Source organism: Rhopalosiphum maidis, chromosome 3 (genome assembly GCF_003676215.2).
Source record: "Rhopalosiphum maidis isolate BTI-1 chromosome 3, ASM367621v3, whole genome shotgun sequence".
Taxonomy (NCBI): domain Eukaryota; kingdom Metazoa; phylum Arthropoda; class Insecta; order Hemiptera; family Aphididae; genus Rhopalosiphum; species Rhopalosiphum maidis.
In genome coordinates, this window is record NC_040879.1 from 25,982,540 (window position 1) to 26,001,297 (window position 18,758).

The window sequence follows — 18,758 nt, forward strand, 5'->3', positions numbered from 1 at the left end:
CCGGAGAAGCTAATATTATATATGAGACAAAGAATTTAAATTTTACACATTCATTGCAGTGGACAGTGACCTATATTGAATGACGAGATACATTCGACGCCTACGTTTTTCTATACAGCAGAGCGGGTTTTTGGAATTTTTAAATTGTATTAATATTATTCTATCTACTTACCCACGATATCGCCGAAAGATGGTCTATAATCTTTAAGAATATGTGTTTTTTTCGTCTTACAAACGTATAACATAGCAAATTTGCTTTCTGTAGAATCAATGTTGTGTAATTGTGTTATTAACTTTAATATTGTAGCGAATTGATCTATTATCCGACTTGAAGGTCAGAACATTATCTATTATCTCTCATCGGTTTTTTTGCGATATTTTAATTTTTAAGCAAGTTATGAAAACACATACAAGTGTATTTGAATAATATTGCCGCCATAGAATTACCTCCATCTTATCATTACATTATTGTTACGACCATAGACATATTATATGCCTATGATTACGATCAATCATGTCGAATCGTCCAACAAGCAGCTATTGATATTTGATGATAAGAGGAGACGCTTTTTCTGCAGCAGCAGCAGCTGCCTCCGACATATTTTGTTGTCGTGTTGGCTTACTATCGTGATAAACGAATCATCTGTGTAACATTTATGTCCAACACTAAAATATTTTCTGTTTTGTTTTTACGATAACACTATTCTCTTGGAGAGAATAGATCCTATTCGAAAGTGTACGTTTTGAATAATATAAAATATCGTAGACCTACTTTTTCGGATAGTCAACAGTCAACCAAATAGTTCATTACTGATTGGTCTACTTTCGAACATAGCAATTATCTGCCGTTCGAAAAAAGTAATTATTTGTTAAATATCAAGTTAAATTAATTTTATGTAAGTAATACTTTTATTAAATATTAACATATTTATTAGGTAAGCATAATGTAGGTAATTAAAAATATGAAACTATGAAGCAATTCTTTTTTGGTTATCTTTTTATCTTTTTATTCACAAATAAATAATAATATCTGACTTAATATTTTCAGTTGAGATTTATATGTGAAAACTCATTTATTTAAATATATTATTAAGGTATTTAATTTTTATTTATTATTTCTTTGTACAAATTATTTAAATATATGTTTAGATCCAAACATATGTTTCTATTTAAAATTATGTTAAAGTTAAATTATTAAGACTTAAGACAAAAACGAAATTACCTTTTTATCTCTTGTGATTTAGTGTATTAACTTGTTGAATTATTGTATTTTTTTATTTGAAAAAAAATGCCTATAATGCATATAGGAATAAATTTAATACGTATTATTTATTACTAATAATTAGTAGCATATTTTTTTTGGGTTGGAGGGGGGGGGGTGTCCACGGTGTCTGGACACCCCCAAACCAAAAAAAAAAAAATTTAATATTTAATGTTGATAAATTTTGAAGGGAATTTAGCAGACAATAATATGTGATTTGATTTGTTTTTTTGACTAATTTAATATTATAACGAATCATATATTATTGTTTGCCAAATTCCCTTCAAAATTTATTGACATTAAATATTTAATTTTTTTTTTTTTTATATAAAGTAATAAATTATTTAGGAAGGAAAATAAATTTAGTTTTAAATAATGTACTTATTATCCTATTATATTTTTATTATTTATAAAACTGTTATTCTTGTAGCATCAATGGTATCGAATTTAACAAACAAAATACATTGTAATAATTATGTTTACAGTAGGTATTTTATACCTGTATCATTTAAATTACATAAAAATTACTACTTTCAATTAAATAAATAAAAATGTTTCATTACAATATTTGATGAGTATATTATGAGCTTTGTGGTAATAGATGTAACATAGAAATATTGCAACCAATTAACAAATAAATATATATCTATATTATCTGGACACCCCCCAAAAAAAAACATTCAAAATACACCACTGCTACTAATGGTATTATACATTAATATTAAAATTATAGGTATTTATTCCAATACATCAACAATTCTTAATCTTTTTTGTTAACAGATCTCCAAAAAATATCAATCAAAAAAATGTTGATGTGTCCAATAAGCTCTTAAATGACTTGAGTTCTTACAATTTGAGCACCACAGCATTACATAATTGTATTGTTTTAGAAATCTAATTTTTTAATTATACTGTAGAATTCTACAAATAAACTTCATAAATTATTAGTTAAGTAAAAATATAATGTCTAAGTAGGATACATTTGTAATACTTAAATAGTTAAATTAACTTCCTAGAATAGTATAATATGCAATTTTATTTATAAAATATTTAACCATAAAACAAATGTATTATTTATACATATTTTTACAATGAGTCTTAAAATAATGAATGTAGACTAGTGAAATAATTATAAAGTATTATGCTATTTATTAAAAAAAAAAATGGATAGGTACTAAATAAAACAATCTAAGCATATTATTTAATGTTATTAATTTTAATATATATTTATTTTAGTTTACAAAAATTATTCTTAGTAGATACTTACCTATTATTTTCATAATATTTATATAGGTATTTTTAGAGCGACTTTTATGTGCAAGTCTTTAGTTACATTAAATGCAAATATTAATGTTGTTTCTAAAATTATCATTTAGGTTTGTGTCAACATATGCTATTATGACGGTTGTGTATTTATTTTGGTTTCTTGCCTATGCTGCTACTCCATTGTTGATATAAAAAGACAGACATAATAATTACATGTCATCATCTACCATATATTATGAATAATGCTGTGTATAACCAATGATGATTATATAAAAATTATGTTTGTAAATACAAAAATAACTGAAACTCAAATTAACTGCTTTTATTTATTTACATGTTTATACTAAATGACCATACAAATATATTTTGTTATAAGCTAAACTCAGCAGACTTTGATGGCATAGTGTTGTTGTTACCATTATTGAATATCTTATAAATGTTATGTCTATAACAATTAAAAATATATTGAAATTATATTTTTTTTTAATTATAATAAACTATGTCATAATCTTAGACTAATATTTCAATTAAAACATAATAATTTTAATAGATTTTAAGATTAATAGTATAATGCGAATAACTCTTGAATACAAATCTCATAACTCATAAGTCTTTGAATAAATAGTAATGACTGAATATATGACACATTGACAAGCATTCCATTAGAAGCAACAAAAATATACATATTTTTTATTCAGGTTTTTATGCTATATCAGTATTATTCAAAAAAAATTCACAATATTACAACAGTTATATTATTTTAAAACAACAATTTTGGATTTCTTCTTTATAGTTTTTGATATGATTTATTAAAACATTTGTTTATTCATAAAAGTTGATTTATATAATTATTATTATTTTCTCAGGTAATTTTACTTAATTTATAACAAGATTTTTGAAGCTGAATATTTGGTATTTCATTATTTATTCATAAAAATGATAAAATTTTTGTTTTTGTATTTTAATAACAATATCACTATTATAATTTATATATTTATATTTTTTTGCAATCTTATTTTTCTATAAATATTTATAATATAAATAAATAATAATTACAATGTCTTTTTCTTACTAATAAAATTTAAAAAAATTTAAGAAACAGTTATTACTTATGTATTGTTATCATTAATATGTGTTTATTCTAAACATTCTATATAATATGGTATTTTATTTATTTTTCTGGCCATTTTTAAAGAATTATATGTACATGTAAACCACATGGATGTGGTGATAAACGTTACCTTTATTATATTTTATTTTTACGTGTGTTTCTTTAAGTACTCAATTGTTTGTGGTTAAGTACTCGTATGAAGATTTATAAAGTTCTTACTATGTTTAACAATTTGGTGAATCAATTGTCATTTTTAAAGTGTGTCATACTTTAAATTATTATTTAATTTTTCTTGATTCATCTTATTGACCAAAAAAAATAAAATAACATTTCAAAAATCTATCTTTATCTCAAACAGCACACAAAATACCTAGATAGACTACAACACGTGTACAAAATTGTATAATATATTTATTTAAATACATTTCTTTGCATTATATTAAACAAAAACATTAGTGTTTGGAATCTATTAAAATTTTAAAGTAACTAATAATATTTTTTCATTAGTATTATAAATAATTTATGAACTTTTTAATTTTTCATTGATTGTAATATGAATATCAACACTTGACCTCCAAACGAATTATCTTAGTCAGTTCTAGTAATCTGTTACTAATATTTTGTGATTATTTTGTATTTAATAGTAAAACCCTAAAATATTTATGTTTTATTCAATATTGTTCACTTTAAGATTAGTAATCAATTGTTTATTTAGATTTTTTGTTACTTGTCAAATCATTAATTATTAATTATTCTATTTTGAAGATAGATTATTATCAGCTAATAGACAATGAGTATTTACTATATAAAACATTATGTATGGTTTTTTTCATGAATATCTGAAAGGTTAAGAAAATAACAGATAAAATGTATTTTATATTTAAAAAGACACTACACCCGCTTGTGTTGTCTCCGTTTTACAGAAGTTTTACAGAAGAATATAGCAAAAATTGTTTTACATAGGATAGAACCACTTAGGCTATAGTGATAGTTAAGACTCCAAATTGATATATAATATAGTTGAGAACATTATTTTATTTTTTTGATATCAATTATACGAAAAAAGTTCTTATTGTTTCAAAACTTATTAATTTTGTTGTTTAAAATTTGAAAAAAAAATATTTTACTGCTTAAGTTCTCCTTTTTATAAGGTGAAAATTTCCTTCATTAGTTATGACTGTAGTCTGTAGTTTCCTTAGTTCTTTCTTATTGCGACAGAGTTTAGTAGGTTATGGTAAAAATGACTTATGGTTTATTTCAACAATTTTTTTTTTTTAAATAGCTATTATTTTAGAAATATACATTAAACTGTGTTAAAAATTAAAATATTATTTAAGTTGCAACCTTAAAGAGATAAATTTAGTTTTGGTTGATCTTTAGATTAGTTACAAAATAATAAGTCTGTTTTAAATTTCAGATTTTGTGATTGAACAATGTTTGCCCGTGTTACATTTTATCCGACACTTTTATATAATGTATTTATGGAAAAAGTAACACAGCGCAACTGGTATGATCGAATTGATGAAAATGTTATATTAGGTGCACTTCCATTCAGGAATATAAGCCAAAAAGTATGTATTAAATTTATCATTCACAGGGTCATACGCTGAAAAAAGTTTTGGGGGGTGTTTTTAAAAATTTGCAATTATTGAAAAATAGAACTTTTTTAATAAATATACAAACAAAATTTATAAAAATTAGGTACCTATACTTAAAATACTTTTTTTAATACAAACATTGATAAAACAAAATTGAATAAGTAAATAACCATGCAAAAACCCAAGTATTTCGGGCGGTGTTTGAACACCCAAAACACCCTCCCCCCTGTGTACATCCCTGATCATTTACCATAGCTATTCTAAAAATATGTGTATCACCTATTATTGATAAAATAATTAATACTGAATAAGTTATTTCAAATTATTATTTTTTTATTTTCTAATTTTATCTTAATGAATAATGCTTATTTATTGATTTCACTTTAAGTTATTGTCATCAGTATATTTATGAATTATATATATATAAACTTAGTTTTTTTCTAGTTAAATTATTATCTATTATTAAAAATAATAATATTTTTTGTAGTTAATTGATGAAGAAAATGTCAGATGTGTAATATCAATGAATGAATCATATGAACTAGAGCATTTTACACCTCAACCAGATGTAAGTTTATTAAACACTATAAAGTATGATTGGCCAAATTATATTTAAAAAATGTCTATAAATTCAAAAAATTATTTTAAAATATATTTGTTGTTTTTTTTTTTTATTCAAACATTTTAAATTAATTATTAATTGTAATAATTAAATTATTGTGTGATTAACTGATGAGTTGTTACTTATTACATATACATAGTTATAAGTTTTACGCTATAACTCATTAAAAATACGTAATTTAAAAAATAGAATATGATACCTAATAATAATAGATATTATACTTATTTATAAACATACTACATAAGTTATTACATAAAAGGAATAGCATTTTATGTTTTATATTAGTTTCATATTAGTACATGTATGATTGTAATGTATTATGTAATTTTTTGTTATGTAAAATTAATTTATAATGCTACATATTTAGAAGTAAGGTTCAATATAGTGATTCTTTTTACAGTAAATGCTCATTATCTTAAAATGTATTAGTGTTTTTGAAAATATTTTTTTTTTTACATAATTGAGGGTCTTAACAGAATAACATTTTTAATTTAGGTACACTCTGTAATAAATGAATTATATTTTTACTGATTATTTTTAAGGTTTTTGCTAATTCTAATGACAACGTATATATTTATTTTAATATAACTAAACAAAATCTTTTTGTTTATCTAATCTTATTTTTTTTTTAAATGTTTTCTTGACTTTATATCAACTACACTTAAATATAAAGAATTATAATTTTTGACATTTAAATATCAGATAACATTAGTATAGAAGTTTTCCAGGAAATATATTTAAATTATTACTTATAATTTATAAGATGAGCTGAGTAGTGTACCAACATTCTACGGAGTAACTTTAAATTCTTATAAGTTATAACTTATCGATTACTTATTTGAAATTTTATTTTTGTTTCATTTGCAAAAAAATATTTTGCTTGGGAATAGGAAATTGAAAATGTATGTTGTCATTAAGTAAGGAAACAATTTTTGTAACTTGTAATTTCAAATCATGTATAATTAATATTTTCATATAATATGTTAATTAATTTTTTTGAATGAGTGTTCACTGTTAAAATTATTTCTCAGTATAGTATATCTGTATCATTAATTAAGAGTTTTTTTTAATCTGCATTTGTTGTTCCACCTAACAAGAGCAGCAATTTATATTCTCATTAGCTTTATTAGTTTTAATTTAAAAGTGAATTTACCAAGTATTAAACTTTAAAGTAACACATAGCTTATTAAAGGTTTTTTTTATACAAATTTTTATATTAAAACTACATACATTTTTAAATTTGAATATTTAACACTGTTATTACAAGCTTCAAAATTAAAATATAAAAAAATCCTTAAACAAACAGTAAATGTTGTTACCTTTAAGTTTAAAATTGTTGGGAAATTCACTTTAATGCTAGACTAATTAAGCTAAACAAGAACTGTTGAACATACACTTTCTATATCATGCACTTATAAATATTATGTGGGTGAGGTATCTTCTTAAAGCTATGGATCATGCATTTGTTATATCTTTAAATTAATAAACAAAATGTTATGTACCAAACTTTCAAATTTAAATCTTGAACATTTATGTGAAATTGTTATTTAGGCAATTTAATCTAGAGTATGGGGGAGAAATATTTTTTAAATATCATAATGTTATATTTATATAAAATTAATTAAATTATTTTTCTCGGTGAACCTAATAAAAAATGTTTACAAATATAAATGTATCTTTAAAATGTTATTCCAATTAATAGGATTTCTGTATACCTTATATTGATAGCAAAATAATAATTGTTTATATCTAATTTTGATAGCTTGTACATATATTTTTGTTTAAGAATGTTCCTAGAATTATAGTTGTATAATATGTGATAAATAATAATATTTAAATCAATTCAAGTTATTTTTCACACTTTGGCTTATGAAAACTGAGTCGCCAGAATATTCATCAGTTACTGTTGTACACAATTTCTTTTACGTTAGTCTAGATTAACTTATGTGATGGCATTTGTCTGTCGAGTAGATGAACAACAATAATATAAAATATATATACAGTTATACTATGACATAAATGATGATGATTAAGTACATAAATCATAGTATTGTATCAATCGGACATTTAAAAATCAATTAGGAATTTTTAAAATGAAAGGAATTATGAATGATATATATACATACATTTTTATTTAAATGTCACATAGATACAAATTATTGGGTAATATCTATAATAAATTATCTGTACAATAATTTTAGTCTTCACTTCAACAATCTTAAAATGTAAAAAATTTAATTTAAAAAAAATGGTGATTATTTTTAATGTATAGTTGTATGTATTAATATAATTAAATAATACTATGTATGTATAACTAATTATATATCTATCTCTCAATGAATGTAAATAACTTTAATTTATTGTTTTTTAGAATTTAATATTGTATTTTTTCTAATATTTTGTTATAGTTTTTAGATTGATTTAATATATTATTAATTTAATTTACATTAAAAGTTTATTTTTAATTAGTATTTTATTATACTATATATCATGTAATTTCAATAACTTTTCTTATAAATTATAATGTATTAAAGGTTAATTACTAATTCAAACAAATGATTCATGAAAACTAATTTTGTGAAAAATCTTAATGATATGATATTAGTTTATTTAAATATTATTTTATGCGATAGATCCTTAAATTTTTTTTTGTGAAAAAAACCATTAATTTAGTTTTATTGTGACGATTCAGCTATTGATTTTAACTTTATTAGCATTATGATTTATGTATTAAAAGTATTAAGGTGCACTAAAATTAAATTGAATATTATAATATCATTTTAATAATATAAAATTATTTAATTTTAAAAGTGTTATTTGAAAGGATTGTTATATACTTAAATTTTAATAAATTTAGCACTAATAATTTTAACCTTGAAAAAATGTCATACATAGTCATTTATATACTAGTCTTTAGATCTTAAAATTTCTTATATTCATACCTTATTAGTTTATGTATGAAATATAAATTTCATCATTTTACAATAAGTGTCAAGAGGACACTATACTCACATAAGTTGTCTCCGTCTTACAAAATATGTGGAATATGGCAAAAACTGTTTTACAGGAGAAAGAGATGAAAAAGCTACAGTCAAAACTAAGAAAGGACATTTTCACCATAAAAAAAAGAGAAATTTGGCTGTGAAATAATTTTTTCACATTGGGACTACAAAAAAAAAAAAAAAATATATTCAAATTTTAAAAAGACAAAAATCATGGGTTTTGAAACAATAAGAACTATTTTTGTATTATTGATATCAAAAAACTAAAAACGATATTTCACAAATAATATTCTCAACTATATTAGATATCAATATGGAATCTTAATTATCACTACAGCCTAAGTGGTTCTATCCTGCACAAAACTGTTTTTGCTATGATTTACATGTGTGAGATGGAGACAATAAACGCAGATATAGAGTTCTCTTATGGAAGTAATTGATAAGCTATTGACTTATGTTACATTTAGAATGTCAATGTCAAATGATTAATTTTTACATTGAACTAAAAATATATTCTATTATGGATATTAATTTGAATTTCATTAACTTCTGTATGGTGATTTATTTTAGTGAAAGTGTACCATTAAAAGTTGTAAATGTTATGTTAATAATGATAGTAAACTTTTTTTCTACTATTTAACATTTATTCTTATTAAATTAATACATAATTAGTTTACTCTGTTTTAAATTCAATGCAACTTATTTTGAAATAATATTCCATACATTTATAAGTTACGCCCAAACATGTAATAAATAATAAAATTAAAAATTTGTTAGTTTAGTCTAGATTTCAAAAATCAATATTAAATAGTTTTTTTTTTATTCCAGGAATGGAAAAAAATGGGAGTAGAACATTGTCAGCTAAGTACAAAAGATATTTTTGAAACTCCGTCACATGAAAAATTAATTCAAGGTGTTTCAGTGATGGAAGCAGTTTCTAAAGATGGAAATACTGTGTATGTACATTGCAAGGCAGGTCGTACTCGTAGCGCGACTCTTGTTGGCTGTTATTTAATGTCTGTATGTATATAAAATACGTTTTAGTATTATCTTATTACTTTTATAAACTATTATGCAATTTTTAATTTATCATTGCTGTAATTTTTATTATTTATGTCTTTAGAAACATAATTGGACTCCTGAACAAGCAATTGAAAATATTGTATCTAAGCGACCTCATATTTGGTTACGAAACCAACAATTAGAGAGTCTCAAAAAATATTATGATGGTAATTAAAATAAAATTACGTAATAAATGATTTTATTAAAAATACATTCTTTTTATTTGGTATTTGAATAATTTTTATTATTTTCTTTAGCTGTGGTAAAAGAAAAATTTAATGCTTTCAAAATGGATAATAATTAAAACATCTACTCGCTATGACCAATAACAATCAATTTACTCGTTTTAGAATATTAACATTTCGAGTAATTAACAACATATCTTCATAACCACGGACATCACTAACATTAGATATTATAAGAGAGTATTATATAATTATAAGTTCAGGATTCAACTAGTAGTTATAATTCTAAACCTACTGTGTATTTCATTGCGTTGCTCAATCCTTTATTACATCTCTTGTTTTCCAAAGGTTCTAACATTATTTTTAATGACTATAATTATTATTATCACCTCTATTATTATTAATTTATATTATTCCTTTAAAGGTGAAGTGTTTATTTTTTCGATAGTCTGTGATAATTTTGCTATATTTTTTTTTTTGTTGTGTGTATTTAGTTATTTTTTTTCTTCAAAATTTTATTTGACATTCATTTAAATGAATTAGATTATGTTATTTTTTAAATCCCGTTACTAATATTGTATGTTATTTACCTTTTTAATTATTTTAGAGAAACTGATATGGTGTGTAGGGAGGAATTAGTTGGAAAAAGTAATATTTTAATGATGGGTACAATTTTAGAATCTGAATGAATGATAAACATTTTGTTTGTTGATAATACACCTATTTTTTTTATCATTCATTTTAATGAATATTCATTTTAGATTTGATTTTAAATTGTATTATTACTACTTAGAAGACTTATAATATATCCAATGACAATAATTTTTTATACATAGAATTAATTTTTATATAAGATATAACAATATCATAAAAACTATGTAATAATATATTTTGATTTATTATTCTAAGATTATTTTATATATTGTTGATAATTTCAAAACATTTTTCTTTTCAAATACTCATTTTTACTTAGTTATTATTGAGTCATAGAAAAATGCATATTATTTGTGTATATTTCTGTTAATACTTCAATTAAGAGATTTTGAAATTATTTTCCTGGTAAAAAATTATAAGATTTTTTGCTATTATACTGACGTACAGCACATATTATTTATTTTCGTTTAATCTTAAAATTAAATTTTTTTTTTAGTGTAAACGATTTATCTCAAAAATATTTGCTATTTTACAAGCTGACTAAATGTTAACTATGTACTAACTAGGAAGAAATTGATTTATAATAATTTAACTGGGTGTTTGTTTTATTTTAAGTAGAAATATACTTATAAACAACAATTTTTGTATTCTTTAAGAAAAATGTTAAATTTTTATTGTCAAACAACTTAAATATTTTAAGATCCAATTAGTAAACTTAGTATACTCATTATTGAATATACATTATCACAATAGTTACTCTGTTTTGAAAATACAACTACCTATAAATGTATTTTATATATTTTATTTATCTTATTTCATTTAGTTTATTAATAGTAAATTAATTTTAAGTTGTAACGTACAAATATGTTAATGTTAATTATTTAAATGGGTGAGAGAAAATTATATTATAGAAAATTTAAATACCAAAAAATGTTCTAGGTACTTTTTAGTTATTGTTGAAATTTATCAACTAGACAATAATCTTGTACCTTATGTTCAACTATCTATTATTATTGCTAATATTATGTTGTGTTTATTTGTTAACAAAATGTTTGATTATTGTTGGAAATAATTGTATGCTAAAGATGAAAGTATTTATGGAGTTCTTTAAATTATAATTTATTGTCAATGTTACTTCTCAAAGGCTAAAAATAGAATTATAAGTGGAATGTGCAATTAATGAAATTATATTTTCAATGTGGAGTTTTATTATTTAATTATCCAAACGTAAAATGTATAAGGTTCTTATTTTGCTTGATATTAATATTGGTGTAAGAAGTATTAAATAAACTTAAAAAAGTTAAACTAACAGCATGTATATCTAAAATCTACATTAAGAACAATAAACAACAATGTACATTTTCAAGCTACAAAGGGGATATACTTTGATATTGGCCATCTATTAAAAAAATTAAAATAATATAATGGAAGTGTTTAATATTTAAAAAACTTTAAGAAGTTTTTAATATGTATAAAACTTATATTATACTTATAAAACTTATAAAACACATATTATATATTTAAATAAATTAGGTACATAAATGTTTAATTGAGCAACAGAAAATTTCACTTTGTGATTAATCTATACATTATCTACCTTAATTACTATACCAATCCAAATCTAAACTAATTAATATATTATTTATAAAATTAACAAATTTAGTTTATAATACTCATGTATTATGAATATGCAACATTGGCTGTATTTTCTAGACCTTTGGATAGATTGTCAGTTGGTCAAACCAAAATGTTCATAATATATAATATGGTTGTTAAATACATAATAATATTTAATAATAATTAGGTATACATATTAAGAGTATTATTTCAAACCCATAGTGTTGTTTTTGATTGAATTACACTGTTAAGCAAAACACACAATTATTGTTATTTTATTTTTTATTACAAGTTAATCTCAATACTTGTTTTTTTTAGTAGTTTTAATTAAAAAATTATTAAATATAATTTAAAAAAAACTCGGTTTTAGATATACAGATTCCTGTTGTTGTAATTGCATAAGTTAAAGGTAATTGTTATAACTATGGCTTTAGTAATAATTTCTTACTTGTCTCTCATTATACAAGTTTAATAATTAAAATAATATGCTTAAGTAGCTACGCAGAGACGATCTCGGAACAAAATTGTAGGGGGTATAGTCTGAAAAATTTTCGATTAGAATTTTAAATTTCAAATTTTTGATAACTAATAAATTACTTTTAGTTATATAAATACTATACATTTTTAATTTCTTTATTATCTTATGTTTCAATTTTTAGTTTCAGTTAAATTTGAAGTAAGAAATGCTAAAAATATCTTATTTATTATTTTTAATTCATATTAGAATAAAATAAAGTCAACTAACATATAGAACAGGTAGTTATTTTAATTTATCATTAATTACTTATTATTAAATTATCATAAAATGAAAAAAAAATTGTTATAATAAGTGCCTCAATTTATTTTTGTATACACGCAAAAGTATTTATTTCTATTATAATTACTTGTATCAATTATATTCAATTTCTATTTGCTTCTAACTTTTCTGTGAGTGCTTTGAGTTTATACAATGCATTTTTCATATATATAATTGAAACTATAAAATCAAATGTTATTTTTTAAAACAAAGCTAATGATTGGTTTTTAGTATTTTTATCACGAAAGTGGTTACGTCTAAAATATTCACTGTTGTAAATTAATAATACCTACGAATAAATAATTAATATAATAAAATATATTGTCAATAATAATAAAAATAATATATAGATAAATAATATCAAGTTTTAAATGATACAAGCTTAATAAAAAGTCAAGTCTACTAATTTGATTATCTATACTATTATATAAAGATAAGTCGTTTTTTGACGTTAGGGGTAATCTTTGGATCTACTGAATCGATTTTGAAAATTGTTTTACTAATAGAAAGCCACATTCTTTGTGAGTGTCATAGGCATAAATTTATCCGATAAAATTGATTATTAATTACAAAATTAAATCAAAACAAAAAAATATATCTAAATTAGTTAGATATATTTTTAGTATCCTAGCAACCTCTTAGAAGAAATAACAAACAGTTATTAAACAATTAAAAAAATTTTATATGTATCATTATATATAGCTATATAAAAACCCCCTTTTACCTCCTTAGAGGTCGAATTTTGAAAAATCCTTTTTTAGTGCGACCCTACATTGCTTAAAGAACCTCTGTAATAAATTTCAAGTCTCTAGATCCAGCGGTTCGGTCTGGGAGTTGATGAGTGAATTACTAAATAGATAAAAAAAAAAAAGTAAATAGATTACTTTAGAGTCCAGAGGAGGCCAAATTTCTTGATAAAGTTATACTAAGAAATGAGAATATGTTTTTCCTCGGTGGTGTCATAAAAATATATGCAATTATTGTATAGGGTCGACTGGAATTTTAGATATAGATATATCGCTATATAAGAATTTGGGGTGCGACATCATACGTTCTCGATGCATTCCAAAACTACTCAACTGATTTTTATAAATTTATGATCAATGTGTGTAATTTTGTCTCCGTCATAAGATAGGTTAATTTTTATCCGGAATAATGACCTCAATATATTACATCTTTATTATGTTTAGGGCTATGCGATTAATCGATTATTTGAATAATAGACTATTTTTAACGAATGATACATAATCGGTTAATCGGTTAAAAAAATGCAATGCTGGGCGGGACAGTTATGTAAAGTTGATATGTCGGAAATATCATCTATAGTCTATACACCAAATTAGAAAACCAAAAATAGTTTTTATCCTCATGCTAAATGTTAGCATTAGGCAACTAAACTTATCTAACACGCGGATGCATTTTTTACGGGTAACGAAGTGCACGGGGACAGCTAGTTATTTATAAAATATAAAAATTCTTGTAGGTAAACAGGGCTTGTAAGTTTATATAGCCTCGATTATATTATAATCGTCTATAAATAGTTGTAGCAAAAATTCAAATATATGGTGAAATGTCAAATGACCAGAGGCAAGTTTTAAATGAAAAATTAAAATTTACTACTCATGGTACTTTTTAAGTCCCAGTAAAACAGAATCGAATAAGATATGAAGCTTATCGATGATAGACATTGATGGTATATATTTTTGTTATTCATTTTACTGGCTTTAAATGGGTGCTCCAAAATAATTGGACTTCTTTCCGCCGTGACATTAGGTTGTTATATTGTACAGATTCTCGGAGTCTTGCTTTGTTTTTGCGGCTCATAACCTGTTACGGAAATATATTGAGTTTAAATAATATTAAGATTTTAACAGTTTATTTAATTTTTCTCTCTTCGTTTTAAAACAATTTAGCTTAATTCAGACAAAAATAATTTTCGTTCTGCCAACTGAAAATCAAATATTGCTAAGTGGTGAGGGGGGAGGGTGTTTCTATGGATACGTCACTGCCTAAAATTTGTGTTGAAAAAGTGACAAAAGTTAAATTTTTTACAGATAGCATATATTAACATCATTTCAGGATTTTATTTTGTTTTTTAAAACCAATAATAATATATTTTATGCAAATTTAGCGATATATGTATAAAACTTAATATTAATTAGAATAAATAGATGAAGACTCTCCTATAAGCATAACGTTGTATTGATGTAATTTTTAATTTTAACCAAAAGAAAATAAATATAAGTGGTTTAAATTAATTGTACCCAATATAGCAGTATAGTATTAGTTCATAATTTATAAGTATTATAAATAATAAAACATAATATGTTGTTTAATGTTTGTGTATTTTAATAACTATTCATAAACGTAAATGTGTATGTCAGTATCAGTACCTATGTGAAATTTGAATACGATATAGATATGTACATAGCTACCTATCTACGGACGTAGATAATTTAAAGTAGGCATGCTAAAATCATAATTCAAAATAAAGAAACAAATTATCTAATCTGATAGGTCTATTTATTAAAATATAAGTTAATTAATAACGAAGGTAGGTACACATCCGCGGGGTCAAGCGACTTATATTGTATTTAGATAGGTCATTGTACATGGTTATTTAGTTAATACGTACAGGTAGGTAGGTGGAAAATATGTACTCGCACCGCGCATGCTGACATTTTTAAAATCACGTTTTCTTATTAGGCACATATAGCTTACACATATACCTTCCTTTCGAGTAGGCACCAATTTACTTATAAAGTGATGGTTTTTGTTTTTAGATATTATCCACTGAACTGACACCATCAGAAGCCATTAAAAACAACTTTTTTTTTTTGTTATTGATCACGGCCGATTAAGAATATTAACAGCGCTCGCACCTAATACAACCAACTAAATAATGATATTCCCAAGAAGATTAATCGCTTATAGACGCGAGCCCCAATATGCACCAGACCGCTGCTGATGCTGTCGTCATTGCATAAACCAGAAACCGCTCCTAACAAATAAAATAGAAATTCGGTACCAGCTATACCTAACAATCTATAGTATGAGTGTAATATAGGGGATTCGGAAGAGGAAACGAATCAAGTCTTGGACCAGATTTTCTTGTTTTTTTTTGTTAATTTTTATTTTATATACGATATACCTGTATTTTTTTATTATTATCATTTTGTATTAGAAATACTTATCTATGTGCAGCTCGACTGAAATAATAAATATATAACTGAAAAATGTTCAATGAAAATAACATTATTGCGATTTGTGATCTTTTGATACATTACATTATTTTATGCATTCCTTGGTCAACCCCTTTCAAACGTCTTTAGTATTTATACGTAAATATAAGAAATACGTTTAATCTCTTAAAATTCTAGTTTTTCTTACTCACTGTTTAGTGAAAAAAGATCTAAAATGTAGATATAAGGTAGTTAACACTAGTTTGTGTTAATTATTTAAAAAAATACTCAAATTTACTAATTAAATAAGTAAATTTAATATTTCATGTGACATTTAAAAATAGTTATAAATAATGCAACGTGTAATCAACTGTGTATTTATTTTTCAAAAAGTGGTTCTATATTAGCCACTTGCAATCCTTTTAACCGGATTGGTCGTTGCAACAATATGGGTAAGTATTTGTAGTCCTCAAAAAATGAAAAAATAAAGCATATTTTCTCTTATATATTAATTACTTCATTAGAGTTGCAGCAGTTATACTTTGTATACTCTAAATATTAAATGCAGTTTATTATATTATAAAATATGGTTATCGTTCTCAACCTTTTAGTATTATAATACGATATTTGATAAACCATTGTTATTTCTCATAAAGTCATAATATTATGATTATTTATATTTTTAGTACTACTTACTTTTTCAATGTTTTTAAATTATAAAATGTATCATATCATAATATTAGGTTATTTTAGGTTTTCTTTATTATATACAAACAATTTTTAAAATAGTTTCTATAATTACTATAAAAACAAATATTAGAATTCTTTTGTAAAATAGGTAAAAAAGGGCTTCACATATCAGATGAAGTCATAAAGGTTATGGGTTATGAAAAACCGAAAAAAGATAAACAGTACAATAGGTAATACAATCTGAGAAATTAATAATCAAAAACGCAAAGTATGCAACAACAAAAAATTTATTGTAAAAAAAACAACAATTATAGAAAAAGAACAAGCAGTCCTGTATATTTAGATATTGATATATGATAGAAATAATTTGATATTGTAATATTTCGTTTTTTAAAAATGAAAAGTGTAAGTCTACAAACACTTTCTGCTGCCACGGAGAAGTTAAATTTCCTGAAAATAATGCATATCCATAAGAATTTAAAGATTTATTGAACGGTGATAGTGATATTAATAAAATGTTTTATAAAATATTATTTTATAATAATTTATTTATGCGTGGTCAATTATACGTTGCATTTTCACGACGTTAAAGTTGTGAGATAATCAGTTACTGTAAGTTCATATTCTCATAATTAAAAATAAATCAATTGAAAATATTGTATTTGATAAGGTGATAGAAATATTTATATTATTTTTTATTTGAACTATAAATTCTCAATTGGAAAAAAAAAGATTAAAAGAGGGTTGGTGAGTAAAGCGATCTGTAAAAAGTAGAGCTCTCTAGATTCAACATAAAATATTATAATTTTTTTTTTATTTATTGATGATTATTTTTTTGCCTTTGTTTAGTAAACGTTAATAGTTAAGGAAAATAACTGTGTCAAAGTAGGTATATATCTATATGACTATACACCTATGCATATTGCATAGTATAATATTTGTGAATCATTATTTTTGCTCATAATATCAGATTTTATTAACATATTTATATTTTATAGTTATACGAACCTATTAATTTGACGATAATAAGAAGTAAATATGTATAGGTATAAACAAAATTCAAGTACTCACTTTCTTATCTTTTATAGTCGTAGGTGACATCTATGATGTACATACAGAAATATCTGAGTTAATTGTTCAATTAAATTTAGATAATAACTAATAAGCACTTAATAGGTGCCTGTATTTATAAGTTATATACGTCTACCAGAAATTAAATGAAACTATATTGGTTGTATTTCATAAATCCATGACTTATACTATAATGCACTTAGCATGACTGGTCGATTTAATTGTTATGTGTAATTACTAATTTGTTAGTTAAACATGTGATATTGTAATATATTTGTTTTGAAAATTATTAAAGATGACAGACAGACAATATAGACTATAGTTAATAGTTGCACAATCATTACCTATTAGTCACATTATATATTAGTATTACCTATTACAACTAAATGAATATTATGTCCATCGTATTACGAAACTGCAATTAAATATACTTTTGTATCTATAATTTATTCAGGTATTATAGATTTAGGAGTTGAATATAGTATTATAACATTAAAAATTACATACCTGCCTATGCCTATCTTAATTTTAGAAAAGCGTTGTAAAAACAATTCCACGATCATCGTCGATTTTGAACGGGAAAAAGTAATATACCTACCTATTACTGTGTGGTGTATGGACTAGTCACCTTCATTACAGAT

The 18,758-nt window shown here is 23.1% G+C and overlaps 1 protein-coding gene across 3 annotated transcripts; it reads left to right on the top strand.

Annotated features, from left to right (window-relative positions):
• Positions 1 to 591: 591 nt before the first annotated feature.
• On the top strand, positions 592 to 16,384 carry LOC113555956 (phosphatidylglycerophosphatase and protein-tyrosine phosphatase 1). 3 transcript variants are annotated; one of them, XM_026960605.1, is made up of 6 exons: positions 592 to 896; positions 5,056 to 5,209; positions 5,724 to 5,804; positions 9,689 to 9,880; positions 9,984 to 10,089; positions 15,958 to 16,384. In XM_026960605.1, exons 2-6 carry the CDS (start codon positions 5,072 to 5,074, stop codon positions 15,969 to 15,971), a joined length of 531 nt encoding a protein of 176 aa, XP_026816406.1. In that variant the 5' UTR covers positions 592 to 896; positions 5,056 to 5,071; the 3' UTR covers positions 15,972 to 16,384. The 3 variants fall into 3 exon arrangements, with proteins under 3 accessions (XP_026816406.1, XP_026816404.1, XP_026816405.1); XM_026960603.1 differs by lacking the exon at positions 15,958 to 16,384 and adding an exon at positions 10,180 to 10,585; XM_026960604.1 differs by lacking the exon at positions 15,958 to 16,384 and adding an exon at positions 10,180 to 10,585 and having other exon boundaries at positions 592 to 858.
• The last annotated feature ends 2,374 nt before the right edge of the window (positions 16,385 to 18,758 follow it).

Excerpts from the sequence above, each read along its gene's own strand:
- LOC113555956 (XM_026960603.1), top strand. The coding sequence starts at position 5,072 with ATGTTTGCCCGTGTTACATTTTATCCGACACTTTTATATAATGTATTT. Across the intron at positions 5,210-5,723 it reads TCAGGAATATAAGCCAAAAA|TTAATTGATGAAGAAAATGT; the intron begins GTATGTATTAAA and ends TATTTTTTGTAG. Across the intron at positions 10,090-10,179 it reads TCTCAAAAAATATTATGATG|CTGTGGTAAAAGAAAAATTT; the intron begins GTAATTAAAATA and ends TATTTTCTTTAG.